This window comes from Rissa tridactyla, chromosome 3, assembly GCF_028500815.1.
Source record: "Rissa tridactyla isolate bRisTri1 chromosome 3, bRisTri1.patW.cur.20221130, whole genome shotgun sequence".
NCBI classification, from domain to species: domain Eukaryota; kingdom Metazoa; phylum Chordata; class Aves; order Charadriiformes; family Laridae; genus Rissa; species Rissa tridactyla.
In genome coordinates, this window is record NC_071468.1 from 66,868,554 (window position 1) to 66,891,492 (window position 22,939).

Genomic DNA, 22,939 nt, shown 5'->3' on the forward strand with positions numbered 1-22,939 from the left:
CCAGTTCACAGGACCAACTGGACCACAGTCAAAGCCGCTGAAGGCACACCAGGAAACAATGAGTACCCGGCACCACCCGGATTTACGCAGAGTGCTTTACTGCCTTCAGCCGCTAGTTTCAGGGAGTTTCTCTCTTACAGATGTTCATCATATAAACTTCTGGGAACGTGATAACTTCCTTGGTAAAAACCACCGGTTTCCTAACCAGCTTTCAAATTTGCATTAGGAAAACTGTGTTACGGTCCTGAACATAGACGATTTCCAAAAATGACACAAGCTGAAGTTTGTGTATCTTGAATTTTAATTATGCTCACCGCCTAACTGTTAGCACCCACGACTGAGCATCCATTCAGAAGCAGAAACAAACAGCAAAAGCGGCCAGTCCAACGCCACTCCGCTATACAAGGGAAATTAAAAAGAAAATAGAACAAGACTGAAAATGCAACTCGTGCTACCCCTCACTCGAAAGCCTCGCACGCCATGCTATTCAGCACAGGTAATTAAAAGAAAGGGAAGAGACTGTGCCGCTCACCACCCGCGGAGGCTGCCGCATCTCCGGGGCCCTCCTTTCCCCGGCGCACCGGGGCTCACACCGCGCTCCCGAGTGGGACAAGTGACGCGGTGGGCGGGCCGCGCCCCCGCCCGCTCCCCACGCAGGCCGTGGGCCTGCCCCCCACCCCCCGGCGGCGGGGCGGCTGGGAACCGGCGGGCCCCGGCAGCGGCTGCCCCGGAGCCAGCCCTCCCGCCCTCCTTCTTCCCTCCCTCCCGCCCGGCGCGGCGGAGCGGCGGCCGGAATGCGGCGGCGAGGCCCGGCGGGCGCGGCCGCGGCCGCCGCTCCCCGCCGCCGTCAGCCGGCGGCCTACCGCCAGAGGTCCCTCCTTGGCCAGTTTTTGCGGCGTGTCTTTTTTCTTTTTTTTTTTTTTTTTTTTTTTGCTGCACTTGAAACTTTCTGGAGAAAACCCGGGGCTCAGGTCCGCGTCTTCCCCAGCCTCGGGGCAGAACCACCCACACAAAAGCGCCCGGCCCGGCCCCTCCGCGGGGCAGCGCTCGGGGAAAGCGGTTCTCGAGTTGCTCCGTTTCTCTCCTGAATTTGCCTCTTTTTTTTTTTTTTTTTTTTTTTTTTTTTTTTTGTATGTGTGTCTTTCCTCCCGCCCCGGGCAATTAAATGGAGCGGGGAAGAGTGACACCCCCCGCTTTGCCCCGGCGTGGGGGCGGCGGGGGCGAGCGCGGTGCGGGCGGGGGTGGGAGAGGAACTGGGTGTTAAGTGTTCCTGAGGAAGTTGCACAACGAGAGAGGGACTCTGCTTGTTTACCGGGTCCTCTTGCCTTTTTTTTTTTTTCCTTCCACCCCCCCACTCCACCCCCACCGGGGCCGGGATCCGGGAAAAGGAGGCTGCCTCCGAGTGGAAAGAAAAAAAAAATATATAAAAAAAATTAATTTACCTTCTCCTCCCTTCCCCCAGCGCGGAGGGGGAAGAGGAGGAGGGGGGCGAGATCTCGTTTTTCTTTTTTTTTTCCCCTGAGGGGCTGCGAGGGTTTCCTCCGCGGCCGATCCGCGGGCATCCCTCGGCGGGGAAGTCGCCCCTTCCCGCGGGAGGGGCCGGCGGCCGCCGCCACCGCCCCGCAGGGCCGCCCCCGCCCGGGGCCGCCGCCGCCGCCGCCCGGATCCGCGATACAACTTTTTCTCTCACGCTCCGCCGTGCGCCCGCTCCGACGAGGAAAAGAAGGGGAGGGGGGTCGGAAAAACACGGAGGGGGTGGGGAAGCGGGCCCCGACGCCGCGACCCCCGCCCCAGCCGCCTCGCCTCGGCCGGGCTCCGCGGGAGCGCCTTCCCGTAGTCCGCCGCCCCTCTCCCGCCCCCAAAATTTTTTAAAAACATCGCTTTTTTCCTTCCCCCCCCCCCCCCCCCCCCGCTGAAAAAACAGCGCCTCGCAGCACGTTAGCGAGAACAAGTGTGCCTATATCCTGTTGTTATATGCACCGGCTGCGGGGACGGGGAGGGAGAGCAGAGGAAAGGACGGGCGTGTGCGCGGCGGGGGCCGTCCCCGTCCCCCCCCCCCCCGGCCGCACTTCAGGCGGGAGCGCGCAACTTCGCAGCAAACCCGTGGCCTCTTCCCTGCGCGCCCCCCCCACCCCCACCCCCCATCAAATCCCCACTCGCGTGTATGTGCACACACACCGCCGGCACCTCCGGACCAGCCTCCGGGATCACCCCCACACACCCCCCGGGCATCCCGCGGGGCCGGCCGCGCTGCCGGGCGCCGGTCCCCCCCCGTTCCTCCGTCCGCCCGGAGCGGGTAGGGGCCGTTCCCCCCCGCCGCCTCACATGTCTGCCGCAGCGAGCGCGGCGCACGCACCGCACACAGGCAGGAACTGAGCACTCAAGACTTTTTTTTTTTTTTTCCGCCGCTTTAAGAAAAAAAAAAAAAATAAAAATTTTGCTAGAAGCTTGCTTTTTTTTTTTTTTTTGGGTATGTGTATGTGTGTGCAAACTTTCCCCAAAATGGCGGAAATTGGGAGATGATTATATTTTAAATATCTCTCGCGCACAAACCACACAAAGTGCAGGAGCGACGGAAAATACAAACTCTCTCCGCTGCGCGCTGAAGAGGCCTTCGCACACGGGGACCCACGGCACATTCAACCGGTATATCCCGGCGGCCGCCGCCTCTCGCCGCTTCCCACCAAAAAAAAAAAACCAAACCCGGGGGCTTTTTCTCACCCCTCTCCGGCTGCGCATTGCCCACCCCCCCCACGCCCCCCCCCCAGCAACCCGCACTGCTCCCCGTCCTTCAGCCTCTGTGAACAAAGAGACGGGAATGGGGGGGGGGGGCCTGGGGTGGCAGCGAGCCCCCTCCCTCCCCTCGGCGCTCACACGCACACCCGTGTAACACACACACACAACCCCACAAACACACCCCCCACACATACACACATACCACACACAACCCCCCCACCCCCCCCCCCCCTGCTGCACCCGCATCACATTGTTCCCAACGGCGCGGCGGTGCCCCGTAAGTGTCATTAAATGGAGCCAACTGACAAGCTCATTGGTGGGGCAAGTCTGCAAAATGTCTCTCCCCTTCCCTTCCCCCTCCCTTCGGAACCACCTCTCCCCCCCCACCCCCCCCAAAAAAAGGCCCCCCAGCACATTTCCACAGCTCCCTCCCCCGTATATATATATATATGTACATACACATACGTGCGTGCGTGCCTGTGTATGTATATAAATATATAGCGCGCATATATATATATACACATGTACTCCCTTCATGTGTTTGGGAAGAGAAAAAGAAATACCAGGCACCTCTCTCTTTCTTTTGTTCCTCTTTCACACTCGTACACTTATGATTTAGTGAGGTTCTCGGTGCCCCAGCCGCTCCCCAGCCACTTGCGAGTCACTTGCCCACTTTCCCCGGCATTAACTTCCATCCTTTTCTGCTCGAGGTGGTGGGGGAGAAGCCCCCCCCCCACCCCCCTCCCCTTCCCCAGATACGTTTCGTAAGGGAGGGAGAGGAGGTGCGTCTCTCCCTCCTTTATCTCTCGCGCTCTCTCTCCCTAACTTTCATCCTCACCTCGGGGGAAAATTAAAACCCATCGCCAGCCTCTGCCATCGCAGCGCCCTACACGGCTTGCGGATTAGATCGGAACCCGCCGCTCCTTACCCCCCCAAAATTCTCTCTCTCTTTTCTCCGTCTCTCGAGTAGTCCTGACAAATATGGTCCAGGGCTGCGGGCACCAGTGAGCATGCGCCCGCCGAGCCGGGGCTGGGGAAAGGGGAAACTGCCGCCGCCGCCGCCGCTGCCGCCGCTCCTCTTCCTCCTCGCCTGCGCTGCCGCTGCGCTCCGGCCGACCGGCGACCGGCAGCCGGCGGCGATCATCGCCGCCCTCGCCCAAAGACACGGGCGCCGGCCACGGCCCGGCGGCGGCGGCGCGTCCTCGCCCCGCATCGGCTGCCGACGCCGGAGGAATAATAAGGAGACTCGTGCGGCGGCGGCCGCGCGCGCTATTTTGGGCGCTTTCAAAAATGATGCCGTGCACTTTTCGGGGAGGATGGGGGTGTCTGGTCCTCTCCTCTCCTTTCCTCTCCTCCCTAGCCTCACCTCACCAGGTGCTGGGGGGGCTGGGTGGTGGGCGCCGAGAGGCCGGGGAGAACCTCTGTTGCGGCGCTTGGTCACCCCCCCCGGCCCCCGGGTAAAAGAGCCCCCAGGCAGGGGTAGGACAGTTGGGCATCAGGAATGGAAGTGGGGGTCCCGTAGGCTGCGGGAGAGGGGCAGCCCTCCAGGTGCTCTAGGCAGGTGCCAATATTGGGCATCTCTTCCAGGGAGGGGGCACCCAGTGGGAAGGTCAGGGTCAGCCCGGAGCCTCCTGCACCCCAGAAATGTGAGGTTTCTTCAGTGTGGAAATGTTCCATATAATGGTCCTCAACTCATTTAAAACCTAGCCAGCTTACAAATCAAAAGTAGTTTCACGTGTGCCACCTGCCTGAATCCTCTCCATCGTCACCTTGTATTCACAAAGAAAAATCCTGTCTTCAGCATTTATTTTCTGTCACTTGTTCTTGTTGTTCAGAAAACTCTAAAAAACCGAAGGCCCTCATTATTTTATGGGATTGGCCAGGGCAGGCTTCCTTTGCCTACAAGGAGATGTGTTATGCAAAAGAACATTAAGCAAAACAGACCTACACGAGGCCTAACTAGGCTGGGGAAAAGGGAGGATGGAGGATTGCAATCAGTTGTATATATGATACTTCAAAAAGTGTGTGTGTGAATATATATATATATATATATACATAGTTTCAGGCAGAGTATAAAACAACACGAACCATAATCTCGATTATACTAACCCTAAATATTTTTTCAGACCACAGCATATCTCCCTAAGATGACTCTGTCCTTGAGGCAAAAACTGGCAAGTGAATTTTGAATTTTTAATAGTTTGGCATATTATTATATAGCTCTTAAAATAACTCTCAAATCTAGATATATCTTTTGTTAATCCCAGTAACGATCTGTGTCCAAACTCTCTTGATTTTATACATGCTCCCTTCTACAATTACACTGACAACTTTAGCCCAGATTACTAGAACGGAAATACTAATAAATACTGATAAATATCAGCATTAAATATCAATAGAAATAAACACATGGCAAAAATGCTCACCTACAAAATCAGAGTAACTAATAAAGTGGTTTATACAAGACCAAATACAACCTTTTTGCTGTTGTGGATATATACTGTATTACTCGTACCCCCGTGACAGGGACAGCATTGCACTGGACATAGGATAGAGGTGGCCCTTCTCTGACAGGACTCCTCAGTCTGAGCTTCTGTTCAGCAGAGTATTTGATTAACAATGTGTATTTAAATAAGAAAGAATCAAACTTGACAACTCTTCTCCTTTAAACTATGCCCCTGCTCAATCAATTTAGATGTGAGTTTAGTTAGATTTTACTATAATACCTTGAGAGCTTCTATTTATTTAAATTAATTCTTCTCACAGCAGCAAAATGGGGCTCACGCCGAAGTGTTTGCAGGATTGGTGCCCAAGCGCAATACATGGTAGCTATTTTATGATGAGCATTTCTCACGCCCCTTCAGCTCAAATGGCATTGCATATAGACTGCAGTTTTCATCAATGAACATATGTTCATTAGAAACTAATTACAGAAAACAGTATTAACCTAATTGTAATAATTAGTGATAACATATATTTAAACTCTTCTAAAACACAGATGCAAAAAGTAGTAAAGGATGAGAAAATTCCTACTTTCCACCAGTGAACTCCTAGTTGAAGAAATTTATGGGTTAGAAACAAAGAATAAACTGTAAGTGAAGTAATTCAGTGCTTTTCTGAAAATTATTTCCCAATGTTATTGAAATGTTTTTATGCAGATAGTTGCCAAATAACTAGATTATTCTATTGTAGCATTAAATTAGCTGGGCTCTGCAGAAGACGCTTAAAAAATAATACAATTTGCTACTATTTCAAACTCTTTAGGACACTGGACCTGTACTGATTATTTTTCCAGATGACATCAAGGTTCTGGGGGAGGATGTACCTGTTATGAAGATGCATTTCTAAGAATACAAATGACAAGTTATCTGCAGTTATTTCATTTATGCTTGAAAGACTTTGTCCTTTTTCCTTTGAAAATCTTTAAAGGGAAACACAGAACTTGTAAAACCCTGTTATATTCTAATCCATCTAATCTTCTTGCAGAAGTCATAGGAGTGTAGCCCCTTACAGAAAATGACTACACAGGTGGAAAAGCTCCTTGAAGGATATATATTGGAAGCCAGAAGTGAAACCAAGTATTTGAACCAGAGCATAGCTGTTTTATTGAATCAGTAGTTTCAGATAGATAGCTCTTTGATTAAAGTAAAAGGACCTGGGACATTAATAAAGGTACCTTCTGTTCTGTCTCTTCTTTGATCCTTGCCCTAACTGTATTGTGGCAGCTCATGGTGTATAATAAACCCATTAATTTGTCGATAAAAATTTATTGAGTAAAAATAGATTAAACATTATTCAAATATTCCCTTTAAACATTAGTTCTGTTGCCATTTTATTTAACACTAGTCTTCCATCTGTATTCTGAAGACAGAGAATTTTGAACACTTGTTTTCTATATGTAAGTATGGCGTTTAATATGATTTTGGCAGTATGTTTAATGACAGATTTTGGAGTAGCTAAATTTGGTCTTTCTCTGAGTATTCTTGTGACTCGTTGAATAGGTGTTTGTGCTGTAGCCAAATACTTATTATTTTTCTAAGAGCATGCGCATGAACATCCATATACATGGCTTCCAAATCCCAAATCTTGAATACCATTTAAGGTGGTGAGAGGAAAGAAACGTACATTATTGATTCTGTTTGCATATTGGGTTTATACCATCATGTGATCTCATGGCTCCTCAGCAGATATCTAAAAATAAACTGAGAAAAAGAGAACCACTATTTACATTTTACCAAATCGCTTAGCACTTCTGGGGACTTGATTCTTGAAATACAGGCTAAGATGCCTTAAAGATGGCCTTATTTCTAGAAAATAGCCTGCATGTGACATTTTACCACCCTTCTTATAGCAACCTGTGGAGCTCATTGTGTGACCTTTCCCACCAGCAACAGTCACCACTCTGCCACGTGATTCTTCCCCAAGCCAAACCAGGAGGACAGGAAAGAGTGCTCGAGGGCAATCACTGGCGAAAGAATGTTGTATATGAAACTACGTAAAACTCTAAGCCAGGAAAATGGAAGTGTGAAAGTTGTAAGAAGTTGGAGATGAGGAGAGATGGTGCTTGTGCCTGTCTGGCAAGAAAGACATGCAAACTGCAGTCCATGGTGATTCCAGTTCCCCTCAACAGTGGTCTCTCTCTCTCCCGGGAGCTTCATGTCCCCACAGATGTGAAGAAATGACGACTGACTCACTATCAATAGAATCTTCCCTGTGGAAGTTCCCTGTGGCTGTTTTTTTGCCACTATTCTCAGAATAATTATCAAAGTTGATTCAAATGTCACGTTAAACTGGAGAACCTGACATACTTCCTAGCTTCCAAATCTGAGCATGTGCCCAGTCTTTATTTCCTGGGAGGGAAACTTGAGCATGAGTACTTGAAAGAAACTGCAGCATTCTCCAGCTGGGTTTCAGCCCAATATGCACAGGGATGCGCTCTAGGTGCATCCTTGGAGAGCTTGTTTCTAGAGACTAGGAGTTTTGAGACATTCTAAAGTAGGTATTTCAAAGATTTCATCAAAGTTGCAAGACTACAAAAATTTCCAGAGGTGCTCTTCATCCTGAAGAAATTCAAAGGCAGATATGGAAGTTATGGGATTGTCGGTGCAGAAGTGAATCAAGAACAATATTACCTACGAAAAGTTTGGGGAGCATTGGACCAGAACAATGAGGTGTAAGAGCAGAAAAGGCATTTGTAAGAGTGGTTCAAATGCAAATTAGGAATTCCAATATTGGGAATATTGATGAGGACTCTTGAGCCAGGAGCAGACTGAAGTTAGAAGCTTGGACATGTGGGTTGGGTGTTAGGGAAGAGCTTGGAGCACTGGCAAAAGCTTGAATCAGTAGAAGCAAGCAGGAGAGGGCACCACCTTGAGTGGAAGGGAGAAGGGGTACAAAGGCATAGCAGAGACTGTGCGACCTGGAATGGATGATGGGCCAAAAGAAATTGGTAAGAATAAAGGTGTTCTGGGAGGGGAAAGAGGGGGGAGTAGTAAAAGAGAGACTTACTGCAGAGGTGGAAAAGTGGTGTGGAAAGGGGCAAATAGAGAGGTGATAGATGTGCCATCCCTGGAAACAGAGTGTGAGGGGGCAAGGAAAGAATGGGGGAAGAAGGGAGGGAACCTGTGTCAGGCAAAGCTAGAACAGCAGGAGATTTGGGTCTTTAAAAATGGAGTTTACTAGAAGAAGTTTGAAGGGGTAGTAGTGAGCAATGTCTTACTTACAGGTGAGGAAGAGGGTAACCACCACAGGGCTCTTTTTGACAAAGAGCTCTATTCCTTCCCTCTTCTCTAAGGTGTGTGGGCACCCGCTGTGTATAAGGGCCGCTATCATTTCCCTTAGCAAAAGGCTTTGGCTCCTACCGCATGTAAGATGGCAACAACCTTGCAGCAGAGCATTACATTGGAAAGCCTGTTCGAGCTGGATGCTCCAGGCCTGTCATCCAAAAGCTAGTAGTGACTCTGAGAGCCAAGCTGTATTCTTAAATATGCACAAAGAAGGCAAGTTGATGAGGCAGCACAGGAACAAACATCACTCTTGGGAACAGAAGCTGAATGAGAAAGGGTTGCAGCCTGCGCTCCTTATGTGGCAAACCAGTCTGTTGAAATAAGGCAACAAATGAAGTGTTTATTTTAATAATTGTTGATAGAATTTCTAGATCTATAGCTGTTGCTGAAAAATATCTGTAAGTGAATAAATAGCTCATCCTGTGAGTCTGGTTGGACGGCAAATCGTGGCAGCATGGAGAAAGGAGGAGGAAGTGCCATCCGAGTCCCTTAAGACACAATGGCAGGGCGAGAACTTGCTCTCCCTGGAGAGCAAGAGAACAGTTTTTAGAGCAACATGTGTCAGACTTGGTGACTCACAACCACATGTGGACATTCCTAGTGAAATATAAATTGGTCCATGAGCAGATGAAGAGGAAAGAATCCCAAATATTGCTTCTACTAGACATAAGATGTGATGACCCAAAGCATGCATGAAGACTCTTCTTTCTTTCATTTCAGTCCTTTTTTACTTAATGGTGTGTTCTAATACTTTGTTTTAAAAAGGTATTGATGATGTAAGACAGATTGCGCTTAACAGGCAAGAAATGCTTGATGTTTGTGGGATAATGCAGAGGTTTACTCTGAGCAAACAGATTTCTCTTTGGAGTGGCTGTTGCAAGAGCCTGACACCAATGGCTAAAGGCAATAGAAGGAAAACAGAAATGCAGCTAGGCTGTAGCAAAAATTGAGGAAAGCTTTTTTGGACACTGATAAGAGATTTTCCTTACCTGAGAATTCAGAATTTGGATTGCAGCAGAACAGGTATCCGCTAGGCCTACCGAACGTGACTGCAATTAAAGCAATAGACAAAGCATCTCCTGTTTGCTGTTAGGCCCAATGTCCCCGTAGAACAACAAGAAGTGTGTCCTTTATAACGTTTTTCCAATGACATCATGTCATGTGGACACGCTGCAATAGCATTCCCCTCTTTGACAAGCAAGACATAATATTAATGGGGCCTGTTTCTGAGACTGACAACAAATGGATTCTTCAGAATCAGAGAAATTCATATTCCATTGCTGCCGATCCTGAGTCATCAGGCTTTGTGGAGGCAACTCGTACAGCTCCTGGGCTGCAATAGTGGGCTCTATGGCTGTATACCTGCTGTCATGGATTGATATACGTAAATGTAAACAGTGGCTTCACTAAGTAGAAGGGAGTTTTCATTCTGGACTTTTAATTTATGTGCTAACCCCTCGTGCTAGGAAATCAGTTTGTCAAAATCTCATTTATTATCTAGAAAATAACGACAAGTGTGAACTAGCATTCTTAGGAAAAAAATTACACACAATAGTAAGAGGTGAGAGCACCTGCTTGCTATAGATTTCAAGGTTCGACAAACACATTTTAATGGAGAACTCGGTCTCCTGGCTACCACAACAAAGCAGGCAGGATATTCTTTTTGCTTTGAGTACAGAACTGTACGCGTTAGTAGTCTGTGCAGGCTGATGCCTGCTTGTGGAAGAATCTACTCATGTTGGTTTATATTTACAGTTTCCCACAACATGATTTGATTTCAGTATCCACTGATAACAGAACCGATGCATGCACTTAAGCATTCAAGAGGAACTGAACTTCCGAAAAGATACTTTTGCTGAAACTAGTTCATTTTCACATGTTCTAAGGCAAGCTTCATATAACACTTTACGTTGAGTCCTCTTAGCTTCTTACCCTCCAGGGAATTCTTTGCAAAACGAAAATCCTCTGTGGCTTACATTTTAGAAAGAAGATGATGTGGCATGGGAACACAAACCGTATAATCATTATAATCATTATAGCACTGTACTGGGAAGCATATCTACCCTATTTTACCTAACCTCCAAATATTTAATCTGGAAAAATGAAGTTAAAACTGAAGGACTTTTTGATTTGCAGTGCACAGATACTGCATTCGAGGGCGTTGGCAAGTTCCCAGGGAACATTTTAAATTTGTAAACTTTGAGATAGTTGGCTAAAAAACAACAATGGACTTTCCTGGCTCCAAAGAGAAAGTGTCTTTCCCTCTCATCACTCATCTGGGCAAGCATGGATGTAACTAGTAATTTCATAAATATTTGATCACCCTGAAAGCACCATGCATATTCTTCACTTTAGTCACAGAAGTAATCACAGCGATGGTGGTGTTCAAGGGTACTGTTAGTGCACAGACCTCACCTAGGGGCTGCTCTTAACCGCTAACTTCTGGCATCTCTCTTACGTGCTGAGTTTGGAGCTAAGGCTTTCTATAAAGTTAATGGAGCGGAGAATGCTCCTTAGAATGGGATTCAAACATACACATTAAGAGTTTATTGCTTCTAATTAACTATACAGCGAATTCAGATACACACCTAACATTATAGACTACATGAATATCTGAATTGCAGTTCTCAGTCCAGAAACTTTTGGCAAAACCTGTCCTACGTGATGATGATGATGATGTCTTTCCATTCATAATATTCCTGACTTCATCTGTCTTAGATGAGGTAGCTCTGATCATCTATCCAGTGAAAAAGAGATATTACCTAAATATATCTGAACAAGAAAGAAGAACCTAAAATTATAGTGGTATAATTATATATATATATACACACACTATATATATTTATATATTTATTTACATTAAAATACTTAATCTTTTTGCAAGTAGCAGGGTTGCTCTTCTCAATGGAATGTAAGCCAAGTTTCAGCTGGGAACAAATAATTGAGTTATATAAGCACACATAAAAATAGACTGACCCACATCTATAACAACAGGATCACATTATAATAAAATGGTATTTGTTGTATAATTTCCTGAAGTCAGAAAGCACCTATATAAATGGACTTATACAAGGAAAGCCTTGTAGTATTTGGTCTATATTAGGCATCCATGGGGCTCTACGATATGATGGTTTACATGCATGTGAACCAAAACATGAACAGTTTGGCTTCCTGGTGCAATGCCATTGTGCAGGGAAGATGGATATCCAGTTCTGAGTATCACGATCTGCATTTGTATCAGAAGACTGATGTAAGATGACATGGTCTGTGAAGAAGTAGCAGCATACAAAAATATTAGGTAAAATTATGTTTTTTTAAAATTTCCTGGAATAGGCCACAGTACTATACGGTTTTGTTTATGTTATTACAACGGATCAGAATAGGGCTTTAGTGAGCACAATTCTGCACACATCAGGGAATCTGCAGCTGCAGATTTGAATAGGATAGGAAACATTATATAAACTTATTGCACATGCTGCTTCTCCTGCTGTAATAGCTAATATGTCAAGACACGCTTACGGAAACAGACGTGCATATGCGCATCGCAGACAAGGTAGGTGCTCAGCTGGAATTCAAACCAATGTGTATTTACAACTACTGTCACCACCCCTCTCTTGCACAGCTTGCAAATTCACAAGCTGCCACGGTATATTCCAAATAATTTAAGTTGTAGTTCTCTTCAAAGCTAAAAGGCGGAAGTATAACATAGTAATTGTGAATATTTAATACTTCGCAATAGTCACGGACTAGTTTTACCAAGCAAAATGTGTTCTTAAAGCAATAGAATACGTGCAATAAGAACACCTTTCTTTAACTATAGCTACCATTGCTGGTGCTCAAAGCCAGCTTACGAGTCCTTAAAGCTTAGTTAACTCAGAATTAATTTTCCTCACAGTAATAGCATGATGTACTCCAAAGTAATGAACATTTCCTTGCCAATTTCTATTTTAAATCCTTAATTTTATCATCTATAGCTTTTTTTATTTTATTTTTTAATGTGGCAAGAATTCTTTCATAACAGAGACTGTTTTTCTCCCTAGTATTCTAATGGGTGAGAAATAAATGGTGGTAGAAGCTAAGCATGGAAAATTTCAGCCTAAAATACTTCTTTAAGTAACGAATGACTGAAAATAGGGTATTAGAATGAAACTGATTTACTAACCTTGCTGCATTTGCCTCCTTTTAGCTCTGATGTAGATTTTATAATAGATGGAGGGGGGATGGTTTCTGAAGCATAGATCTGGTTGCTTAACCAACAAGATATAAACCTAACCGAGCAAGTGCAGCATAGAAAGGGCAGAAACTGGTTAGTGACTCTGCCTTAACACGATGTAAAAGTAGCCACCTGAGGCAAACTTAGGCTCCAGTTGCCACTTGAGCTTAACTGAAAGATAGCTCCATTTCAGCACACATTGACTCAAATGTATCTCAGCTGACCCTGTCAATAAGAGCAAAAACTAAGCATTCTCGATGATACAGAGCCCAGTTCTCTGAAAACTAATCAAGACTACAAGATCATCTTGCACTGGTTATTGAAGAACCATCAAAATCTTTTTTTTTTTCTTGCTTCTATTCCAACATGGACCGAATTCAAAAAGAAACCTACAGCAGAATTTTTCAGTAGATCAGAAAGATCAAATCTGCATAATAACTGATGATTTCTCCAACTAGCACATATGATCAGATAGTCCCTATATCCCAGGAAATCATGCCAAGATTTCAGGTGCTTAGTGTGTCAGATAGCAATGCTGATGTTTTGAAATAAGGGAAGACATAAGAGAAGAAAGAAGGGAAATAGACAAGTGGGCACTGATCCCTCAAGCAACGTAACTGCCTTACTCTCTATGCATCCATGTGAGATTGCAACAGCATGGTCGTTATCTATGTTTTTCAAATGCGGCAAAATAAAAAATGAAAAGATAAAATGTACTTCTAAACCCACTCAGTGACTGATCAGCCAAAAGCCCACAGAAATCAATAGGACATTAATTACCGGTGGGAACTGGGCTCAAAAACCTTTAGAGAATTTTGAAAATTTTGCCTGTGTCTAAAAACAATCTGATATTTCTGGAGCCAAAACCTCATGGGTTTAGTGGATCTTGCGTTTATACATTGGAACTTCAGGATGTGAAAATACTTCTAACATTATGAATGTTAAGAAAAAAATTAAATCGTTGTGTTTTACATATGCTTGACATCAAGAAAGACTGATCTACGTGACCAAAAGTAAGCTATATAAATTAAAGCAACTAAACTGATAGCAGTAATTATATCACAATGTTGAGTGTAGCCCTCTCTATGGATGGCAGTGAACAGTACAGATTCATCTGATCTTATATACATCTTTCCTGTTGGACTCAATGGCTTTCAGAAGTCTTAACTTACAACTTTCTAAAAGGAAACATTTCAAAAACTGACCTGTAAGCAAAGTAAGAATTCTATTGACACATTCATCTTACGAGGGTATACCATTCACTGCGCTGATTCAAAATTTACCTGGAATTAATCCCATACCTGGCCAGTGGAAAACATAGGAAATTTTGTTTTAAAGTATAGCTTTCAAGTTGCAGGAGAGGAATTCAATTGTTCAAACCTTAATCAAAGTCTCAAATAGATGTTTGCAAAGTTTGGGTTTTTTTTTTTGTAAAGATGGCCATTTAACAGCAGGGGTATTGAGGTGCAGGTCACATAACAAAAAATTAATTTCCTTGGCCATATCTTTTCTCAGCTTCCAAATGTTCTGGGGCTCCACATCAGCTCAAATGTTCCTTTGCTTGTCATCCCTAAAAGCATACCCCGTGTGATACAGCGTTTTGCCAGCCCAGGGAACTGAACTTGTGGTGACTTTGCACAACTGTGCAGCATTTCCGAGCAGCTGAGGTTCACCTGGGTCTGGAATGCACAGCTGGGAGATTTCCCCAGCTCCAGCAACAGTTCCTGTCCCCACTCATCCACACCAGTCACTCCGATTCCAACATAATTGAAGAGATCCCATAGACTTAGATGGCAAATTTAAGACTGTCATCTGTCTCTGTCATCCATGTATAAAAGCCTCTGTGGGCCGCAAGTAGCTCATTGGGGATGGGGAAATAAGGAACTTGTTCAAAGATTTCCCTTTTTGACTTCTGAATCTAGCTTTTGACTGCAGTTCATCTGCTGAGTAACTAACCTCAGCAAGCAGCATCACAGAGAAGAAAGTAGTTTTTGATAAACCGGTTGACAAGAATCACTGCTTCCTGACAAAACTCAGCATCTCCCTTGTCCCTCTGGCAATCCAAACTCGTGCTGCGTTGGCTGTGAGGATAGGAATCACGTGGTCTTCTATCAGAAAGAAAAAAGAATGAAGTCTTAATGTCCACAGATCCAAAGTAGAGTCTTGGTGCTTTTGGACTCAGCAGAGCCTGAGCAGCGAGCTGTTCCTGGTGAGCCTCCAGCCAGCTCTCCACTGCTACCATAGGAAAAGGCATCAAAGGAGTCACGGAGGACATTTTGCAATAACGTCCACTGGACCTGGGAGTCATTAGCTTCTTTGAAAATTTGGATTATATTGTTCATGTATCTTGAGTTAAAAAATAATAGTCCTACTGAGTGTTGCCATGTAGCTTAAAAGTTGGCAGTTCTGATCTTCAAGGTGAGAAAATATTTCACTTTTTCAATATGGTAAATGATAATTTTTCATTCCTATGTACAGAAGCTGAACTGAAAAAAACCCTCAGGTGTGACCTGTCTGGAATTGAGTAGCTACTAAGGAACCTGTAGCTAGGTGAGTGAGGAGCAGTTTTAATTAAAACAGATAGGAGTACAACCTTATAATTATTATGTATATAAGTACTACGTATGTAAGATTATATAACATAGTTTTCCTTTATACCATACACAACGTAATTTTGCAGACTGTTGGAAAGGCGGGCCTTAGGCTTAAGTAATTCTGTTAAGATAGTAATATGCATTTGGAAGAAAATTTTTTATGTATAAATTTTTGTTTGAATGTTCTTCGTCTTTATAAACAAACCTTGAAGTTGCTTCGAGGTTTGGCACCTTGGAAGTTATTCCACTGGAGACAATTAATACACAGTGTTTGTAACACTATATATTATGATTGCATCTGATAGCACAATCTGTAGTGAAGGTGTCCCAATATTTCTCACTTCAAGACACCTCTTTTAGTTACTTATAACTTTGCCAAATGGGTTTTGGACTGAAAAATGTATTACCAGATGCTTTTCTTTAGCTCGATTATTTTCTTGCTTGTTTCTCAGATAAGAGAATGTAAGTTTTTCCGAGAACAAGGCTAGGCAAAAAGTGTGCTATGTTGCCCATGTTGAAAATGTTGTGGGTTTTTGTGGGTTTTTATCTTAAAACTTTTACTCCATCCATCCTGTTTTGGGCATAAAGATATGAAATTTGACATGAATGGAGGGGCTTTTCTTTTCTTTTGAAAATCTATCCACATTTGAAAAATTCCATTTTGCAGGTGTTCAGGAAAGACTTGCTAGAGTTTTATCTGGAAACTCTGAAGAGTCTTTCTGCTGTGAAAATACTCAGGCCTGCACAGACATAATTCCTCCTATAATTACAGTCAAACACCACAAAATGTGTGCCTCTCAGGGACCTTTCTGTTGACAGAGTGCAGAGGAGAAAAATTAATTTGAATGCGGTGTAGACAAAAGTGGAATTTAGGACTTAGTGATTATATACAGGGAGAAAGAAATGTAAGGAGTATGATGAGTGAGAGAGTGGGACCATAAATTGCCATGTGTATACGCAGAAGATGGGGACTGGGAGTTTGTCTGGAAGATGAGGTTTAGAGGATGACAAGCAACCAAGGTGGACGAAGGAAGAAACTGAAGTTAGCTGAGCAAAGGGACCAGGACAAACACGTGAAAAGAATTAGATGAGGATTTCAGGGAATGGGGTCAAAACTGAACGCCAGCTAAACCAGGGATCAGATAGTGCAAGAGGGCTAACTGGTAGTTTGGGAGCTGGTCAGTGGTTAAACTAAATTATTTGGGTAGGTAAGAAGACAGGAATGTAAAAGGCATAAAGAAGACTGTGAATGAGAGTCAAACAAAATATTAAAACAACATTTTGAAGGTGCAATGCAAGGCTAAATGCAAGCTTTTAACACATAGGAAATTACAACATTGATACTGCTTTTGAAATTTTAATTTGAACCCTTGGGCACAAGCATGATGATACACTATTATGGCATGATGATAGACTATTTATTCTACAGAAATCCAGCCTTACTCAGGAACCCCATTATTAGAAATCTCCTCTGGGTTTCCATAAGGTTATAAATTGAAGATTACAAAACTCCTGCTTCATTGGCTCTGGCAGTCAGAAGGTGTGAAAGGCATTAGGCAGTGGATTGCTAGAAGGAAAGCCACCTGAATGGAGATGCTGAAAATTAGGTTCCTTCTTTGCCTCTGACAGTTCTGATATGATACTAAAGAAGTAATTGTAGTCTAACTTTCCCAGATGGTCACTAGTTACACATTTTCAGGGAGCCACCCGGCGATCTGAGATCTAGCTTGAAATAGAGTTGGCTAGTCATAGCCGAATTCTGCTGAAACGACACTTCAGCCGTAAGGATTGAAAAGTCAGGTCCTCGGCACCTTGGACACTGAATATTACAAAACAGTTTGACTTTCTCGCTTTCCCATTCTTGCTTTCCCATTCTATGACAGTTAATGCTTCTCACTGCAAACCGTTCCTTGGGTCCAAATGTCCCTCCAAATAGAGGAACGTAATTTTATTTGGTTATTCCACAGTTCATTTCAAGTCGAACACCTCAGTAAACAACTCTCTTATTTATGCAAAACTACATGGGTTTGTTTGTTTCAACTTGAACATTTAGTTCAATCTTACAGGGCTTTTGGCACTTTTTGGGTTAGCTTGTAATTCATCTCATACTCAACTAGGTCCTTGAATTAACTACATAAGGAGAAAAAAAAACAGTTCTGGAAGGAGAAAACCATTGTAGCTTGCATCTACTGAATAAAAACCTATGTGGTTAAGCTTTGTAACTAAAATAGAACCTCCACTTTTGGATAGAAACCAGAGAACAGTTTGGAGTTACAGTAAAATACCGTGTAGACAAATTAATTTCAGTGGAACAATAGTCTGAAGTGTTGCATTCATTTTATTTTCAAACTCAGGAAACCCAGACTGTGATTCTTTCATACCCAAGAAGAGTTTATTAAATGACAGCTAATGTAGGAAGATACAGAGGCAAAAAACTAGGGTAGAAAAGGAACATTTTTTGTAGTAGTGTGGGAGGATGAAGCTCAGAAAAGTGTTTTATATCTTTTAGTGACTCAGGTATTACATACTCATCTGAGCGCCTAACAGCAGAACAGCTTGCTGTATAACTTCTCAGGCTAGAGGACTGAAAGCAAAGGGTTGCACAAGGGAAAACATAAGTATGCTTGGTTCAGCTGAACTCAAACTCGGCACACTCGTCATCCTGGAGTAATGTTTACAGCTCGTGATCTTGTAATCAGAGAAAAACCTCCAAATTCATTAATATCAGAACTGGAGATAGCACAGAAAAATTTAAATGTGTTTTTTCCTCAGAGTATTAAATGGTGAAAACTTAAACTAGAACCTATAATTTGCTAAGTATGTGCTGATGTTTTTAATTCTTTTTTCTTTTTTCTCTTTTGGACATGTGTACTGTGGCACCTTGCATTAACAGGTCTAATACCACCTCCCTGTGAACCAAACATCCAAATAACTTTATAGTAGAGGAAATATTGTTCTCCCACATAACTGTGGACAGCCGGCAGATGCACAGGAAGGCTCAGGCCTCCTAAATTCCACGGATGAAGTCTATGGGAGAAACAAGCAAATTCCTGAGACCCTGTTCTGTTTCTTAACACAACCTTTAACACAACAGAGACAATCCTTTCCTTCTAAAAATGTCTCTCAAAAATAAGGAATGTTTTTTGCTATTTTAAACAAATATGAGGACACTTTCTCAAAAAAATGTCTTTTTTCACTGGCAGCATTAACAATCTGTTACGGAAAAATGACTTCAGCCTTCTAGGCTGTAAGAGTGTAATTGCATTTGGATTACAGATCTAAAATATTGCAGGAGTTTTCTCTAAGCAATTTTCCTTTGAGAGAGACAATGGCTTGTATTGAAAACAAGTTCATGAGATTATAATCTGAGACTGATCTAATACTTTTAAAACACTAATTTAATTTTATTTAAAAGAGCCCCTTGAAACCATGAAAGAGATGATTTAATGTAAGAACTGGATTCCCTTACTTTCTACATGAAAGAAAAACCTATGAAAGGGCTGAATTTTCAAGAGTAGTTCATTTTGCAAGGAAGACGTCATAACTGTATATTCAGGTCAATGGTCCAGCATTTTGGCAAAAAAAAAATCTGAAAATGTTGTTTTCGTCATTGCAATAAGGTGACCTTACAAGTTTCATCAGGTACGATCTTTTGTTTTCACCGCCTACAGCCAGAAGGAGCCGTAAGGAGCCGTTAGACCCTGTAGTCTTACCTCCTATATAATACAAACTATCGTGTTTCAGCCAGATCTGTTACTGTATGACATTCAACATTAAGCTATTAAGTTAAATGAATAAGGTTTCAACCAACAGAAGAGTAAGAGATTTTTTAGCCGCAATCAGAAAACAGGACACATAAGGTGACGCTCGTGCCCAAGGTCGCGGCAAGAGCCGAAGGCCCGATAGGTGATGTGATCTCAGAAGGTGAACCACACTTCACACTAAGGAGGAAGGAAAGGTCCTCTCGAGTACTTGGCAAATCTGATGTGGAGGTTGTTCCTTTCCACCTCCAAATCTGGGTAATGAGTGAAAATCTGAATATATGAGGAGGACACATTAAGCAGGACTCTAAAAGCAAAGATCCTCAGCACAGCCTTAAAGCATGAAGTCATTCTGTGTGAGGTCCCATGTCGAGGTGTGGCTGATCTCTGATAGTTAAGAGGAATATCAAAAGACTCGGGATAACTTGCTTATGTGTTGCTAATTGTTCATGAGGCAGAAAAATGCCGTACTGATCCTTGCTGGTGAATAACTAATGGCCCTATGCATGTAATGACTGTTTTACTGCACAGCTGTAATTTAACAAGCTTGCCAAGGGCACTGCCTACGATATCCCTGAGGTCTGTGAGGGATGGAGATAAACACCACTTCACTGGACACAGGCTCAGTAAAACCAGAGGGAACTGCACACCTATTCAGTCACTCCAGTGGACCTACTACATTTTTTTTCAGGAAATGGATTAAAGGAAATCTATTTAGAGTGAATCTTGCTTGAGATTCGGACATATGTCCAAAACCCTCTGCATATTTTTAAATACTGTCAATTTGCAGCACCAATAGAAATTAAATCAGCACCGGAACCCCAATTTTATTTTTGATAGCATAGCGCCAGTAAGCTAAACTAGAGTGAAAAATAAATCCCAAGTCAGAATTGCCAGCCTATTTCCGTAAGAAAATGACAGTACAACTGCTGATGCTTTGCCTTTAAGAACTGTTAAATCTCAAACAAGCTAGTTCACAAAATAACATGGATGAAAACACAGATTTCAAATAGAAACTAATCAAAGATGGATATCAACATCAGTTAATGGCACAGCAAAGACATAACATTTATATTTTTTTTTATATATATATATACACATCTGCTTATATAAGAGAGTAAAATACAGCAAGCAAGATAGTTTTTGTCTAACTCCTGCTTTTAAAAAGGATCTCTGTTTCTGACTGGTGGTGTCAGATCAATGCACAATAGAAAACCATACTATCAGACGTAAGGCCTACGCCAATTGTTTTTAACATAGGATCATAAAATATTTTCTTGCTTTATGAGAGCAACAGTAAAGCAGCACTGGTGTGAAACTGATAAAAACAAGATCTTGAGTAGGTTAATGTGTTTTTATAAGTGACCGCAAATAGCACTTGTGAATGGAAATGTGCAGCATCTACTTAGAAAAGCCATCCATTACTGCAATATTATGAGGAAAAAGGAAAGGATAACATCGTAAGAGGTCCTGACTCTAGCTGAGGCTCTGTGTGAACTGATGGATGCAAAACTCTCTAAATCAGAGATTTGTAGCACTTGAAGGATTGGGCGCTGTAAAATGTGAGCATTTACATGGGTCCTGTACAAGCGGGCACACATAAATGGGGATTTTGATTTTCAAGTCCCTTTTGTCTCTGTCAGCGTGTGCCACTCTCTAGCTCTTAAGTACCATGGAACATACCTGGTACCTAAAATTGAACGAAGGGCCTGAACTCTTGCATTTTTGCTGTGTGATGTGAAGTTAAAAGGCTTAGAACAACAGACTTGATTTAGACAAGCAAACAGAAACAAATATGATATTTACTTACTGTAGGCGCTTTCAGTACCTAAGATTAAAGAGCCATCTGTTTTCTCTGGTATAATTCCAGTGGTTTCAACGGAATCAGGGCAGGATAAATTTGATGCAATACGTTCACCTGGTCACTTAGCACACAGCAGAGACGTTCCCTTTGTGTGGAAGTCTGCATACAATCAGTTTGCCATCTAGTGGCAACTATTTTGAACACAGACACTAATTTAAAACAGTGGATGTTCTTTTAAATACCGGGGTGTATTAAATCATCTGAGGTGTATGAAAACACAGTTTATCAGGTAAAAATTATTATGAAGTCTCAAAGGGCAACTGCATGTATACCCAGCATTGTACAGACAGGAAAAATTTCCTGTCTCAAGCTGACCATCCAACACAAAAACATTTCCGATTGTGCTAATACTTTCTGTGCAATGTGTCTGGATATATATATCACCTGTAGCATTTTACATGAAAGAAGGTGGAACAAAATATTGGCGATTAGACACCTTCTCATTCGGACATCTCCTCTTCCTGCTAGGTCTCCCCGGGCTCGTAACAAACGCTATTACTGAAAATTTTTACATAGCCAAACTGTGGCCCTACCTGAGCAGTCTCAATGGCTGGAATGGCAGCTGCTCATGTGGGAAAAGCAAAGACATGGCCTGGTCAGATTGTTTGTATTAAAGCAAAGACGTGGCCTGGTCAGATTGTTTGTATTAAAGTTATGAGTTACTAATAGAAAGACTAGTCACAGCTAGCGACCACATGCCATACCTCCTAACCCAAAGCAGCTACCAGAATCTGCTCAGGAAATGCAAAAAAGATGTACTTTTTGGTGGTGGATGGCCTGGTAACACTTAGGCACTTACATAAGTGGGTTTATTTTCCCTGCTTTTAATGCTAATTTGGCTATTCTTAAGAGTAACTGGACATTTATCTGCTTGTAGGGCTTAAATGATCTTTGTTACTATACCATTCATTGCTGTACTGTTATTACCATATGCATCGTGACACAGGAAATGCATCTGACATAGGGAAATGCTCTTACCTTATTATACAGATAAATGTTGTGTTGCTTCAGACTCCAAATGGTAAAGACTTCTGCCCTTCTTTCTGCATAAGTAATTCCATAAATTTCATAAGAAGCTTAAAAACCATTACAAACAGTGTCAGAATACAGTGTCCCTAGGCCTGATTTTAAAATAGTAAAAAGATACGAGTCCTGCATGTCTAAATCCTACTAGAAGCCAATTCCATAATCATGGAGATGAAACACTTGAGAGCCAACTGACGACAGTCATTGTAGAAGACATGAAATACCTAGCAGTAGCTAACCTCAGTGAATGACAGAACCCAAAGGGTCACAAAAGGTCAAAGACGAACACAAGTCCTCCAATTTTAGAGTATCCTGAATTGGCAGGGGAATCCCCCAGACACTGAAAACTTGAGCAATATGATGTGAAAAATTTGATTTAAAGAAGATTTAGGCTGCTGAAATTCGTATTAGGATGTCATTAGCTATTATCCCGCAGAAAACCATTTAATAATGAATTCTATTAAACTGGAGCTAGCTGTACTAAAAAGCTGTTGAAATACATTTTGGAGATGTCATAACACAATTTTTTGGTTTGTTTTCTGACAAATATCATCTGGATCTAATGTCAGAGGAGCAGTAAAATTGAGTACAGATTCTTTAGATGAGAGAATTTATCAGGTTTCTTATGAGCTTAATAATACGTCTGCTAACACTGTAGTAGTCAAAAATATAATTATACATAGACGTTTCATTGCGTTACTGAATGCATCTGTATTCAACCTCCTCTTCAGTGATCACAGACAAATGCTCAATTCATTAAAAATATACTTTAGCCCCAATTGCCAACCTAGCTGCGATGAAGTGACTTGTGTTCTGTTCTGGGCCATGAATCATGGTCACAAGAGTTAATTAAAGTTCTAATGGCAGGGTCAACAAGGTCAAGTGAATGAGTTTGTCTATATGTAATTAGGGCAGAATGGAAGATAATGGAGTTCAACAGGTGTAACTGTGAGCAGAAG

At 42.9% G+C, this 22,939-nt stretch overlaps 1 protein-coding gene across 3 annotated transcripts in view; it reads right to left on the reverse strand.

The window, feature by feature from the left end:
• Positions 1-3,775, reverse strand: part of L3MBTL3 (L3MBTL histone methyl-lysine binding protein 3) — an 81,372-nt gene extending 77,597 nt beyond the window's left edge. The window contains exon 1 of one of the 3 annotated variants that reach the window (XM_054196168.1): positions 3,665-3,775. Coding sequence is in view for 1 of the 3 variants with exons in the window: in XM_054196166.1 (XP_054052141.1) it covers positions 3,575-3,597 (23 nt within the window). In the remaining 2 variants the exon portion in view is untranslated. Of the gene's footprint in view, positions 1-3,306; positions 3,334-3,574 lie in introns of those variants that run through there. The other 2 variants (XM_054196166.1, XM_054196169.1) reach the window with 2 other exon arrangements.
• Positions 3,776-22,939: the final 19,164 nt, after the last annotated feature.